This window comes from Rhea pennata, chromosome 12 (assembly GCF_028389875.1).
Source record: "Rhea pennata isolate bPtePen1 chromosome 12, bPtePen1.pri, whole genome shotgun sequence".
Lineage (NCBI taxonomy): Eukaryota > Metazoa > Chordata > Aves > Rheiformes > Rheidae > Rhea > Rhea pennata.
The window spans coordinates 11,159,207-11,173,222 of record NC_084674.1 but is presented as its reverse complement, the minus strand read 5'-3'; the positions used below and the strand labels follow the sequence as shown (position 1 = coordinate 11,173,222).

Below are 14,016 nucleotides of genomic sequence, written 5' to 3'. Positions count from 1 at the left end.
TGTCGCGTGGGTGGAAAAGTGAGCTCTGCCTTGCCAGCCCAGATGGGGCTGAGTGGGAACCAGATGCCACCACTCTGCAGGGAGCTGGCCCCGTCCTGCAGGCCCCGGCGCGTCCTCTCCCCCCCCAGCAGGCAGGGACAGCGGCTTCGAGGCGCGGTGGGGGGTTAGCAGCAGCCAGCACCACCCGCGCCGCGCTGTGTTTGGCAGCACGCTGGCACTGCTGGGGGAGGCAGAAATGCCGTGGGACAAGGAGCATGGCACACGGGTGCCCACGGGGAGCCCGTCCCCTCTGCCAGGCGCACATCGGGGACCGCTGGGCCAGGGACGGTGCCCCAGCAGCGAGCCCGGCCCGGGAGCCCTGTGGACAGGCTGCGGGCACAGCGGGAGCTGCCAGGCAGCCCCACGGTTTCTCCTTCCAAGGACTGTGGCGTGGCAGGGAAGGATTTCGCTGTTTCCATCCTAGCAGAGCTCTAAATTTCCCTCTATAAATAGTGGCTGTGGAGACTGCGGAGCTCGCAGCAGCCTGACAGACCTGTGCCGAGGGGAGTGGAGGGGAGCAGGGAACTGCTCAGACAGGTGCAGAGAGAGGCCGGCAGTAAAATGAATCCACTGCAGCTGTCCTGGGTCTCCCAGCTATCCCGATGCCAGGGTTGTTCCAGGAAGCACTGCTGTGATCCGATACCCTGTCCCGATCCTCAGCGTGTCTATCCAGCGATGCAGGAGCCTTTGGTCTACTCAAGGACACCCCTCCCGGACAGCGCAGACCGAAAGGAGAGCAGGACCAGCTGGGACCTCACTTCTTGGAGCTCCAGCACGAGCCAGCTCACAAGCGGCGCTGCGCGCCCCGCCGCCGCGAGCGGCTGCACGGTAAGTCTGCAAAGGGCCGCCGGGGCTGGGCTCGCGGTGCGCGTTGCGGCTTGCAGGGATGCTGCAGTCAGCAAGTGCTTCCCAGGCCGTGGCTTGCCAAGTCTCTGTTCACACACGATCAAGGCACGTGTAGCTCTGGTAAGCGCTGCGACTCCACGGGCCCAGGTGGCTTAGCCGAAAGGGAAGGTCCAGGCAGTGCAAGGCAGGACTGGTAGTGGCAGAGGTGCCCCACACCCCTCCGGGCACGTCAGGTGGAGCAGATCATGTCCTTCAGGCAACACCACCGGAGGTGAAGCACCACTCCCTACCTGTAGCTCTTGTGGATCAGGCAGCACCCAGTATGTTTCCAGGCTGACTGAGGTTTTCAGACCTGGTCTAGGCCTGCAACAAACCAGCAAGTTCTGCATGATGAGCTTTTAATGACAGAAAAAAATAAAATAAATAATAAAAAAAAAGACATTAAGTGTTGAAGACTTTAAAAACATTATTAATTGTCCTTCATCACAAAGCTCAGAAAAATATGTTTCACTCTTCTATAGCAAGTTGCACAGCAACACCCCTTGCTTATCCTTTACTGGTGTATCCACGTAAATACGGTGGGCTCTTACCTTCATAGAGTATTGCACATCCAGGGCCTGATCTGCTCTCAGCTGCGAGGCGCGAATGCTAGGGTCCCAGCGAGCTGTTCAAAAGCTTTAGTGTTAGAAAGTGTTTTATGCTAAACGAGCCTGGCTTTGGGTCCTAAACACTACATCATGATGGTACTGCTTTCCTGCCAAAGACTCCTATTTCCAAAAACATTTGCCTAGGGAAGATGCTGTTGAATTGCCATCCAGATTGTTTCTTAACCTTTGCCTTAGTAGGTGAATGGTGAGCAATATAAGGAATTAAATCTCTAACGCTGTTGCCCAGATCTCAGACCAGCCCTCACAGTTCTCCCTAATGAGGTGCCGAAACCTTTGAAGCTGTGAATGAACAGGTCTTGGCATATTCTGGCAGTGCAGTGGCTCGCAAGGGTGTTAATATGTAAAGTTTGTGTTCATGGACAAGGGGAATTCTACTGATTCCACCCAAGTTTCACAGACGGGACTCTCACAAGTGCTTGCCAAAGAGACTGGCTTTGGCAGAGAGGCAGCACCCTGGAAGTTTATGCCTAAACGATACAAATTCTGAACACTTGTAAGTGCCGTGGTTAGAGGACTAAAAAAATACAAGGCGGGAGAAGCATTTTGAGCTCCTTCCACACTGCTGTACAACCTGGGGTAAACGGAGCAATGCCAGCTCCGAAAGTCCTGGGCCTTCTGTGGCAGAAATGAAGACTCAACCACAATCTGTCCCTTAAGCAGAAATGTTTTGAGAGCTCACTTGGGTCCCAAAGTCGGACTGCATCTCTGATTGCTGTACTGAGAAAACAGTATCAGGATATGCAAAGAAATCCTAGTGTTTTGAGGAAGCTGTACTTCTGTCTCATAGGAGAGAGCGTGCTCTGGCAGGCATTACTGTCCTAAAACAGCTCCCCATTGAGTCGTTCCCACTGCAAGAGAGGGGAAATGCCCCAGTGCAGATAAGCCATTCGCTTTAGTGCACTGATTCTGACAGATTTAAAGGTCAGTATTTCCACTCACATTAATGGTCTACTCAGTTATCACATGTCACAAGCTCTGGAAATGTATGTTAATCTGAAGTTTGGCCATAAAGCAAGTGACATTTCCATATTAAGAAACGCTAGGTTGGGAGTACCCAAGCTATAGCAGCTTACATCTGTATTTCCATTAGTAACCTGGGGTTCAGGGGCGTTGTTTCAGGTGACCCATCCTTTGGCCAATTCTACATGGGTGCTGGCGGGGGGAGGATAGCAGTTGCATCAGTCTGTCTAAACTGACTCTGTTTGTACCTTTTTGCTGCCATAGTAACAAACATTGGATAAAAGTCTCTCCCCCTCAGTTACAGCCTTTTTCCTAGGGGGGTCACGGGATGCTTGGTGATAAATACCTGCTCTGGCCCCAGGACTAGGCTGCAGAGCGATGTGCAGTGCTGGGGTTTCAAAACATAGATTCTGTTTAATACTAAACATGAGGCTCCTCCTGCCAGTGAAAGCCCGGGGCTTACTCCTTCCCTAGCTGGCTAGGAGATGGGGAGCAGAGCGCTTTCTTCACGGGAGGCCAGGGCCCGCCAGCGCTGCAGCTGCGGGAGGGGATCCCGCAGGCCCCGCTAAGCCACTGAAAATCCACACGAGGCACTAGGAAACCTGAGACTCCTGCTGGGCTCCGGCCCAGCTGCACGCAGCCAGGAGCCCTGCTCAACCCCAGCCTGCCAGCTTTCCTTTTCTGAACTCTTAAAATAATCTCTAACCTCTCCAAAGTGCCAAAAATGTTTGTAACAGCCCTGTTCCAGGTTCTGGTGAAGCAGATGGAAAGGAACAGGGCGGGAGGGAGGCAGAAGTGCGAACAGGAGCGATGCATATCAATGTGCATGCCATGTAGTAGAAGTTAATGGCTGCTCTGCAGCTACCTACCTCTGTTTAAAGGAGTGAAATGCACCACCTGCACTCCAAGACCTGGTTCTCCACTGCTGCAGTCCCCTCACGTCAGAATCTGCTGCAATGATGGAAGAACCGGAGTGGATGCAGGAGGAGGTGCCTGCAGCGAAGCGCACAGGTCAGTCCTCGGATGTCTGACTTTGGAGCTGAGATTGTGCCCGGCTCTTCCCAAGCCAGAGGAGGCCACTGGCGACCTGTCTGGCCATTCCTCTGGGATACGCAGCTGCTGGGAGGACAGCTGTCATCAGCTGCTCTTTGAGTCCAATGGCATTTAAAGACATGTTCTTTAAACGTCTTCTGGCAATGTCCCCGCAGGAGGCCACCACCCAGTGCAGGAAGGAGAGGTGTTCAACATGAGATACCAGGCTCTGCACAAGCTGGGCTGCGGGGCCTTCGCCACAGTTTGGCTGTGCCATGACACGAGGTGAGGGGCTGAACGTGCTTCGGGGGCTGTAGATAGGGTGCGCTGTCCTCCTCTCGGGCAGGGCCTGTCCCTTTCACGCAGAAGCGGTGGAGCACAGCAGGCTGCCCGGGAGCATGTCAGCATCAGCTCTGAGTGTTTCAGTGCATGGAGCCTCCCAAAGAGGACAACACTGACCGGAGCTGGGACAAATCAGGCAGCAAGACCGGTGGGGTGCAAAGAGCAGAGTTGTTCCCCAGAAACTGAAGAACATAAATTAGGTGGGATCAGCTCTTGCTCCATCTTTGCGCTTCTTGTTTAGAATAGGTCAGACCTTGCAGTATCCATGTTCCACCTCTTACTCTCCGGTCCTTCTCTGCTCCCTGGGGCAGCTATGCTGCAAGATGCCAGCAGTATCACCAGGAGAGATGCACATAGTCCTTGCGTGCCACAGGCCAAGGGCAAGGCCACTCACGGGAGGACAGCGCTCTCCCCGCAGAGCTCCGGGCTGGGTGACTGGGAGAGGGGGAAGCATTGCTGCCTGGAGCTAAACCGGCGTGCGCTGGCATGCAGCTGTGATTCATCTCATAGGAGGAAGAAACACGTAGCTGTGAAGGTCCCCAGGAGCGGGGAAAGCTTTGCTGAGGCTGCCCAGGACGAGGTCGCTCTCCTTCGATGTGTATGTATGTTCTCTGGCTCTGCGCCCTGCACCTTGGGAACGGCCACCGAGTTCAGATCTGAATATCAGCTTCACCATCCTTCTCCCTCCAGGTGTCAGTTTGAGAATCCAGGTGGGGAACAGAAAAAACATCTTAGATACTTGATAGAAATTGCCTTTGTTCAGCACTGGCCTCTGAAACGGCCACCTTCTCCTTCCTGTTGTGCTGGCATGGATGGCTATGCCCTACTTGGCCTGTAGGCCCATTCCTTTCAGCTGAGACCAAAATCCAGTAAGCAGGAGGAACTTGCAGAAGTACAGGCTGGCTAATCAACAGGAAAAAAACAGGAGGAAGACAGGAGGTGGAAATGTTTCCACTGTGTTTGTGTAGTTCCCAGCTCAGATGGTATCACTCTATTGCAACAAAGATAGTGAAATAAATGGAGACAACTGCAAAACATGGTAGGATACGGCAAAATATAATAAACATCTGAATTCAGAAAGCTTCCTTCTGCCATTGCCAATGGGTCTGGCATGTGTCTGAGTTTCATCTACTTACCTTTGAAGGTAGCTTGACCTGCTAGTTCTAGAAAGCTCATGGTTACAATTCTTAAAGTTTGCCTAAATAAGAAGTTACATCAGCTTGATATGAATAAAAAGTCATTAAATTTTGCCTTTCAAATTACTGTGAGGCCTTTTTCCAACAGGTCTGAAAAAGGTGTAGTTTGCACCTGCAAATCTGCAGGCCATATCCAAAGGGATATAAGCCAGACTTATCATGCAAGAGGAAGTACAAAGTAGCACTAATTTAATGTAATCAAAGAGGTGCTTTACTGCACATCAGCACAATACTGTGTATAGACCAAGCCTTACCTTTAATTTATTATGAATACTCTCTGAAAGACACTCCTACTCAACAGAATACAGCTGGTTCCCAGGGCCATTTCCGTCAGTATAAGGTGGTCGGTTCCTGTAACGCTGCCAGAAGAGGCAGTCTCCCACCTTCCATGGCTGCACACCTCTGTCATCTCAGCAAAACCTCCTGGCACTGCGCAACAAACCAAACCGGAATCCCCCAGTTACTGCAGTGTACCAAGGCACTCACTGCCGAACCACCGTCAGTGTCCTGTGGGAGCAAACTCACAACGTAACTCACCGCACAGATGCTGCTGGTGCTAATAAAAGATCTGGGGGTGCCAAAAGCACCCGCGCTGCGGCAGACTAGGGGTTCACCCAGCCCCGCATCCCGGGCCAGCAGTGGCCAGGTGTCCTTACACCCGTAAGGACAGGGTAAGCAGAGTGCTGCTCCCACTGAACACTTCCCCGGCCTCCAGCAGTTTTCAACGGGAGATTTCTTGGGCCAAAGGAGACACTATGTAGGCAGCAGTCCTCAAAGGGTTTATCTTCCAGGGACCTGTCTCACTTTGCTATGAGCCCATGCAGCCTTCAGCATCCACAGCACCCTGTGACAAGATTTGCCACCAATTACCTGTGTGCCACATGAAGAAATCTCTCCCCAGCTTGTTTCTGAATCTGCCAAGTGCTAGGTTACTGTGAAACACCCTGGTTCTTGTATGAAAGGAGCAGAAAAGAACAACTCTGTGTTCACCCCTTCTCCTACCATTCAGTATCTTACAGATCCCTGTCATACCTGCCTGTAGCCAACGCTTTTTCAGCCCAAAGAGGCCTAGTTCAATGGGTTGTTCCACATGTGGAAGTTGCTCCATACCCCAACAGGACACAGTAGCTTTCAACTGGCCGAAGACAAACGCAAGGTCTTCACCTCTTTGCAACTACTGGCAAGAAATTGCTCAAAGGAAGCTACGGGTTTCAGAAGGCAATATTGCAGCCATTGCTCCTGGGTAAAATGAGCTGGGGCCTCATGGAAATCACCTTTCACCACAGGCAGGAACACTTTCAGGGCCTGGATGGGGTAGAATGAGCAATGGGAACTGTTCTAGACTCTGTGAACAGGAAAGGTTTGAGTTATTCAGACACTGTGAGGGTGATGCTCCTACCTAGGGCTAGACCACATTCCTTGGCAATGGAGTCTGCTCGTTTAATTGGAGCCTGTTTTTCTTGATTTTGTTATCACTAAATTTCAAGTGCCAAATACTGGAGAAAAAAGTCTGTAGAATGGGAAAAATGGGTGCAAGATGTCCTTGTGCATATGTATGCCTCTAATTGCAGCTTTCTTGGAATCCTCCCTTCAGGTCAGCAGTATGAAGAAGAAGGATCGGGCAGGAGAGAACATTGTCTGTTTATTAGACGACTTCAGAATGATGGGAGAGAATGGCTTCCATATCCTTCTGCTAAGAGTGCTGCAGCTCTGGGTTGGCAAAGCCTTGGCTTGCCTTGCGGAGGTCACACGATGGTGTAAAACCAAAAGCTGTGGTCTCGTGAGGATGAGCAGGGCAGCAGTTGGACCTGGGCACATGAAAGTGGCTGGTGGGCGCAGGTGGAATAAGGAGGTTTTTGGCTACTCTGGTGAAGGGCAAAACGGTGGTAGTAGCATTTTCTTCATGTTAGTGAATCCATGACTCTTTCCCACATATTTGCTTGGTATTTGAAGTGCTGGGTCCTTCTCTGAGAAGTCTGATGGGTAACTATGCAGACCAGGGCCTTCCTTTGCCTTTTGTGAAAAAATCTTTGCAGCAGGTGAGAACTTAACTCTAAGTGTGTGACGGCACCAAGGGACTGGTTGGGATTGGGAACACAATGTTGCGTTCGTCCTGGGGTCATCTGCCATGAACTCCGTACGATTCCATCTGCAGAGAAAGGAACAACACTGAGTGAGTGCCTAAGGCATACTCTTTGTAAGGAAAATACTATTTCTTCTGGGTATACAGGGAGAAACATGTTTAAAAAATAAAATAAAATGCAGAGTGGGAAATCATCATGTTCCCATTAATACAGATGCACTGCTCATCACTGGCTATACTTGTGATGAGCTCCTCATCAGGCTTGGAAAGGAGTCAGGCCCACCAACGTGAAGAGTCCTGCAGACCTGCACCAGGCATTCAGGGACAACAGTTATGTTCAGATCTCAGTAATCACTGCACTTTTGTGGGGATCAGTTCTGCCACTCGCCAGAGTAGCAGGGGTACAAACAGCCTGCCATAATTATGCTTCTTGTTGGCAAACCGTAGACATCTGTCTGCTCTCCTGCAGCCATGAGGATTCCCCTCCCTCGGTGACACCAGACCGCTGGCATTTGTCTCGGCATCCAGTCACGAGCAGCACTGACGTATGCAGAGTCCGGCAGCGCTCTGAGGCTGGCCAATAGCAGTGCTATCAAAGGCTGCTAAAGGTCTGTCTCACAGCTAATTTCTTTCCAGAAGCTTTGTAAATAGCTGGTCCTCCACCCATGTTGAGATTTTCCTGCTCAGAGCCAACCCTTCTTTCATCCCCTGTAAGGATGTGGCATGCTGATCAAACAGATCACAGAAATTGAGTTTCTTGTGCATTGCTCATGAATAGCTAAGGAGCGGGAAACCTCAGTAAGGCCTCAGAGCAGTTAAAATTATATCTTGCCTCCAACGCTGAGATTTACATTAGAAGTCCACTGGCTTGTCAAGACCAAGATTTATTCCTTTGATTCCTGTGGTCGTCTAGAGACACTAAGAACAAACTCTTTTATCCTTTTTTTACAATAGCTTCTTCTTCCTGTATAGCAGCTGCACCAACACCTAAATAAGTTATACAAAAATGCAATGGCATGAAACTTTGTGCTGAATTCCACACCTAAGCTTTGTCTGTCCCCCCTTATTTACTTAAACTGTAACATCTCAAAACCTTTTCTTTTTCCGTTCAGATCAGCACTGAGGCAGTATTTACTTCTGATTCATTCCATTTTAGCTATTTAAATTTTTCCTTGTGTCTCACAGTTACCATTTAAGGTTGGTATTTCCCTGGGGCTGGTATTCATCCCAGAATAGATTTTGATAATGCACAGAAAATTTGCCAGATGTCTATGACTGACCAGAGTGTTAAAAAAAAAACAAAAAAAACAAACAAAAAAAACTTCTCCCAGTAGTCTTTTTGCTGTTATTGATTTCTAAGAATGAATGTTTTAATGTTTCTCTCTCATATGCACTGTTTATCTCTCCCCTGTGACAGGCTCAACTCTCTCTGCTCCATCGTAAGCTCTCCTTGCCCTACATGGTTTCCCTGCAGAGAAGGGACTGTACCCTGAATTCCTCTTTACACGCAGTCACTCATTGTCTCTCCCTCCTTCTGTCCGGGCTGTGCTTCATCTCCTTTTCTTTGCCTGTATGACGGGATCACTTAGAAGGCAGGGCCTCCCTCCCCACCATGTCAGATGCTCTCTGAGGCCCAACTTCTAGTCCAGCGATAACGCCGTACTAACAGGAACGGCAATGGAAGGATGCCAGAGCCAAGTAGCAAGAAGTGACTTTTCAGGACATAGTTCAGATCTGTGACCATAATGCTTCCTTGTAGTCCTGTCCTCAACGTAACTGCAGCCTTTTGCACCTACTTCTTTTTCCTCCAGGCTTCTCCATCCCTGCTGACATCTGTGGATTTTCACACGTCCTTCTGCTGTGTGTCATTTCTGCATCCTCCAAATACAGTCCTTCACTGCCGGGATCCACAGGCTCCGTATCGCTTATCGTGCTGAACCCATAGGCTTTGGTGACAGCTATTCTGGCTGAATCTTGTGATGAAGCCGCTTGTGTGTGCTTCCACAGGCCTACCCTAATCTGTGACATCACTGTTTTGCTTGCAACTCCAAGTTAATTCAGTGGATCCATTATACAGAAATAATTTATTGCAGAAAATTATCACCAGTGTCTTCTTTCCCCCATAACAGAATCTATCTCCAATCATACATCCACTGTGGTAGAGTCTTTGCTCTGACAGCACTAAAAGTTGTTTGGAACAGGAGAGAAGGGAGACCTTTATGTTGTTAATGTAAATTATTCTCTGGCTCACTCAGGTGCTAGCTGGCCTGCACTTCCTGCACAAATGCTGTCGGATTATTCATACAGACATCAAACCGGAAAACATTTTGCTGTATGCAGGTGACAAGACCCTCCAAAAGTTTCTGTATGATATCGTTGACTCTAGCCAGAGGACAGATTTGGGGCTAAAGGGACCAGGTAAGCAGTGCAGATTTTTTGAACCAGAAAAGTGACTTAAGAGCTTATTGCTGGGAGTGGAACAGGTAGACAGATAGGTAGACATAATTTATGAAAAGCTCACAACTCCTGCAGTGACCAATACAAAATAGTACAGGCAGTTCATGTGATGGGCCTCTTCTACATCTGCTTAACACAAACATCACACCTGAGTTACTACAGGTTTCTCAAGGTGCCTACCTAAACATAGTGTTGCAGGTAGGTTCGTGTGGAGAACAACTACAAATCAAGTATTTGTTAGTATCCTTACCATAATGCTGGTAACCTTATAGTAACCTCACCACAACCTGAGATTAGATTTTCATAGCTTTAGGTACAGAATAGTTCCATCATGTCTGTTTTCAGCTACCAAAAGGTTTACATAAGCAATGATCTGATCAAAAAGCGGTATGACATTTCTACTCTCTATTTCCTGTATTTCCAAGGTTTGCAGGAGACTTGTATACACAGCTAATCTCCAAGGCCTTTTGAAACATATTTTTTTTTTCAGAGAATGATGTGAACATAGAATAAGACATATGGCTGGATAGTTTCTCAAGAGATCATCTAGTCTCTCCCAGCAATAAGACTCTTTCTATTTTCTCTCACAATGTTCTCCTGTGAGCATTTCTTCTGTGATGTTGCTGTTTTGACTATCAAACACTGGGGTAAACGGGGAATGCTAAATTATTGACAGATATTTTTGCTTGGAGCAGAACAACATAATATTGGACATAGACCAGCAGCTCACTGTAAAGCATTAAAACAAAAAAATACCCTTTCCCAGGGTCGTAAGAAAACATCATCTTTATGGTACTGAGCTGAACCAGCTATATCCAAGATCTGTGACAGCCAGTACTGCTGAGGCTGAGGATGTATTACAAAAGTGTTGTGTTTGACTGGTCCTAATAGGCTATACTCTCCTCTGAACTCACATTAATCTCAATGCTAGAGGTACTTTGCAGCAAAACAGGAGCATACGGTCATATCACTTCACTGCAGGATACTGGCCTCTCTAACATCCTCCTAATTGTGGATCTGGATCCAATTAATCCCAACATTGGATTTTGACTATCAGCCCTTCTCTTGTGTGGTTTACTCAATGAACAGTGGTGGCCTTTTACTAACAATAAAAAGGAATCACTTTTCTAAAGCATTTTAGGACCTTTAAGGCTGAAAATCTTTAAAGGAAAGCATACGTGTGGTAAGTGACGTTGCCTGTTGCTTCGGAGAAAAACTTGATTTCTCTCTGTCCTTTCCATCTAGGAGGTGATCTTGGCAATCGACTGGAACATTCTGATTTAATGAGTATAGAAGTGAAAATCGCAGACCTGGGTAGTGCGTGCTGGACAGTAAGTTTGCTCCAAGTCTCAATTCCAAGACGATGCGAGATGCTACCCGCTTCTTTCCGTCCCACCTTGGCTGTCTGTCATTTCACAGCTGAATAGTTATTTCAGAGTGCACTAAAGAGATGCTGGTTTCAGTGTGTGTTATATTCAGCAGTCTTAGCTCAGAGCTGGAAATCTGTATTCTTGGAGATGCTCTCAACTTTGGACCTTTATTCAGCTTTCAGTTAGTCATAGGATCACTGAATGGTTGAAATGGGAAGGGACCTTTGGAAATTGCCTAGTCAACTCCTTTGTTCAAGCAGGGTCAACTACAGCAGGTTGCCCAGGGCCATGTCCGGATGGCTTTGGAGTATTCGCATTGATGGAAACTGTCCCTACAACTAGAAATCCAAAACCATCTTCACTGTGAAATTTTTAGGGGATAAATTCACCCCACTGTCATTGGGGCTGAGTGTGTTTGCTGTGTCCTGCACACAGTTTAACGTGTTCATTCATTCTATGTCACAAGGTCCTTGTCACTGTTCTGAAAGCTTGTGACCACAAGCATTGCTCTTACTCTACTTTATGGATGCTAACCAAAGGTAGTTTGTCTCTGTTTCAGTACAAGCCTTTTTCAAAGGAGATCCAGACCCAACCATACCGTGCCCTGGAAGTGCTGCTTGGGTTAGGCTATGGCACTCCTGCAGATATCTGGAGCACAGGCTGCCTGGTAGGATTTGACACCATGCACTGCATGCAGGGAAGATGACTGACACTACCAGGCCAGGGAATGCATGTCCTCAGCCACCCATCTGTCTGTAGAGCAGGATTTCTTTGCTGTTACTGAGTCACAGAAGGACAAACAGGCCTTCTGCATCCATTAATTTCAGACAACGTAGGCTGCTGATAAAATGCTCTTCAATTAGCTTGTACTATAAGGCAATTCATACTCTGTGGGGAAATTGATAGACTTGAACAAATCAGGCACATATTGGTTTTCATCCTAAAGCAGTAAAAGGTGTTATTTCACAGCGGCAGAATATGGATAAAAGGAGTGTGTGTGTTTGCATGTTTTAGAATTGGTTTTGTGCAGCAGCAAGGGAAATTGGCACTGGTACTATCAGAGTTAACAGTGAAGAAAAGCTCCAAATCAGTCAGTGCATTAAGAGTGCTGCTCCACTTCTAGGCATTTGAAATGGCAACTGGACAGTGTCTATTTGATCCTCGACCTGGGAAATATTTCTCCAGAGATGATGGTAAGACTCCATTAGTTTTATTGATTTCACTGACAGAAGAGTCATAATCTTTGCATCTAGGTGTGTTTTCTCTCCTCCATCCAGATCACGTTGCTCTTATTATTGAACTCCTGGGCAGAATTCCTCCCCAAATAGCTCTCTCTTGGAAGAAGTCGACAAAATTTTTCAGCAGACCAGGTAAAGATCAGAGTAGGGAAGTTTACTCTAAAAATACTGTGGACCCCTGACACACTCCTATTCAGCTCACATCAGAAAACAACCAAAACTTATGTCAAAAAAAAAAGGCAGGCTACAGGCAGGGACAAAAGAAAAATGGAGACGTCATGAAGTGCAGTAATACTTCTTGCCCTGGCAGCTAGCTTGCTTTCTTAACTTGGCAATCCAGGAGTGTTCCAGAGATGAATGCAAATGCAAAATCCTCATGGTAAATACCAAAAAGGGAAAAGACTTCCATCCTTTCTCCTCTGGATCTAGAGAGGATGGAAATATGGACAGGAAATAGCTACCTAGCAGTAAAGCTGAAAATAATGTGTTAACTGGCTGAATTTCACCCATTCACTGGCAGGGAACAATGATGATCACGGACAAGATAATCATATCCTCCCACCCTTCTTCCATGCACCCTAAATGTGGCTCCTGTACTTAGTCTTCTGACCCCAACCATAACGTCTCTTCTGTTTGAATCTCCCCAAGTCCTTTCCCTTTGCTTCATTTAGCTTGACCCCCCTGTCTTTGGCTTCAAGGCACTGCATGACTCTGTCCTTCTGCCATTTAGTCCGTAATACCTCCTTGTTTTCACGCTCAGCAGCAAGCAATTTAGCCTCAGTATACCCGCGCTTAATTCTCTGTTGAGTGCTAGTACCATGCTGTAGTTCAGCAAACACCTCTCTACTCATTCCCCTTGTTCGTACTTACTCCTTCTATGGCTTTCAAAGAAACAAGTCAGAAACAGTCCTTCTTTTATATTCATTCTGTGTGTGAACGAAGCTGGCCTGACCTGAATCACCACATTTACAGCATGTTCCACTTGGGGGCACGGCTAGCTTTTTGGACAGTAGCAGCACTCTGCTGGCCCCCCAGAGCTACGCAGCACAAAGCAAACTAACCGGTACTGCTCAGTGAGATCTGCCTGGTTCTGCCTCGCAACCGGACAGCCACGGGGAACTAGCACCAGCGGCTTTGGCATGACTGTTCTGGGAACGTTTCATTCATGCCTGGCATGTGATCTCCTAAGAAGTACTCGGGAGTGGGGAGACTAGCTTGGAAAGATGGTTTCTGAGGAACAGCTGAGAGCCAAATCCGCAAGGTGAAGCTTACAGAGAGAGGAAAATCCGGAGGAGGAGGAGGGGCTCCTTCGGGGTGCTTTGGATAAACTGCATGAGGCGAGCGACTGGAGACCGCGAGTCTCGCGAGCGTAATTAAGGGACTGCGCTTATGTTGTTTTGGACAGGTGCTCTTCTGCGGATCTCTAGGCTTCTGCCCCGCAGCCTCTGCGGCGTCCTGGTGGAGAGGCACAACTGGACAGAACAGGAGGTGACGCCGTTCACCAGCTTCCTCCTGCCAACGCTGGAGTACGCGCCGGAGAAACGGGCCACGGCGGCGCAGTGCCTGCAGCATGCGTGGCTCGGCGCCCCGCACCCCTTCCCCGCGGGGGCCCCGACCGCGCCGCCGTAAACCCCCGCGAATTCACCGGGGCGGAGGGACGAGCGGGCACCGAGCGGGCACCGAGCGGCTCCATCGGCCCCTCGCCGCCCTCGGCCGCCCCCGCGCAGGCGGCGCCGCGCACAAGATGGCGGCGCGGCGGCTCCTCCCGGCGGCGGGACCCGCCCG

General features: G+C 48.8%; 1 protein-coding gene across 1 annotated transcript; it reads left to right on the top strand.

The window, feature by feature from the left end:
* Nucleotides 1-3,472: 3,472 nt before the first annotated feature.
* On the top strand, nucleotides 3,473-13,946 carry LOC134145895 (SRSF protein kinase 3-like). The gene is made up of 11 exons (XM_062585906.1): nucleotides 3,473-3,524; nucleotides 3,722-3,830; nucleotides 4,398-4,485; nucleotides 6,678-6,765; nucleotides 7,016-7,122; nucleotides 9,422-9,584; nucleotides 10,869-10,954; nucleotides 11,553-11,660; nucleotides 12,117-12,186; nucleotides 12,271-12,363; nucleotides 13,637-13,946. The coding sequence occupies exons 1-11, from the start codon at nucleotides 3,473-3,475 to the stop codon at nucleotides 13,858-13,860; spliced, it is 1,188 nt and encodes a 395-aa protein (XP_062441890.1). The 3' UTR covers nucleotides 13,861-13,946.
* Nucleotides 13,947-14,016: the final 70 nt, after the last annotated feature.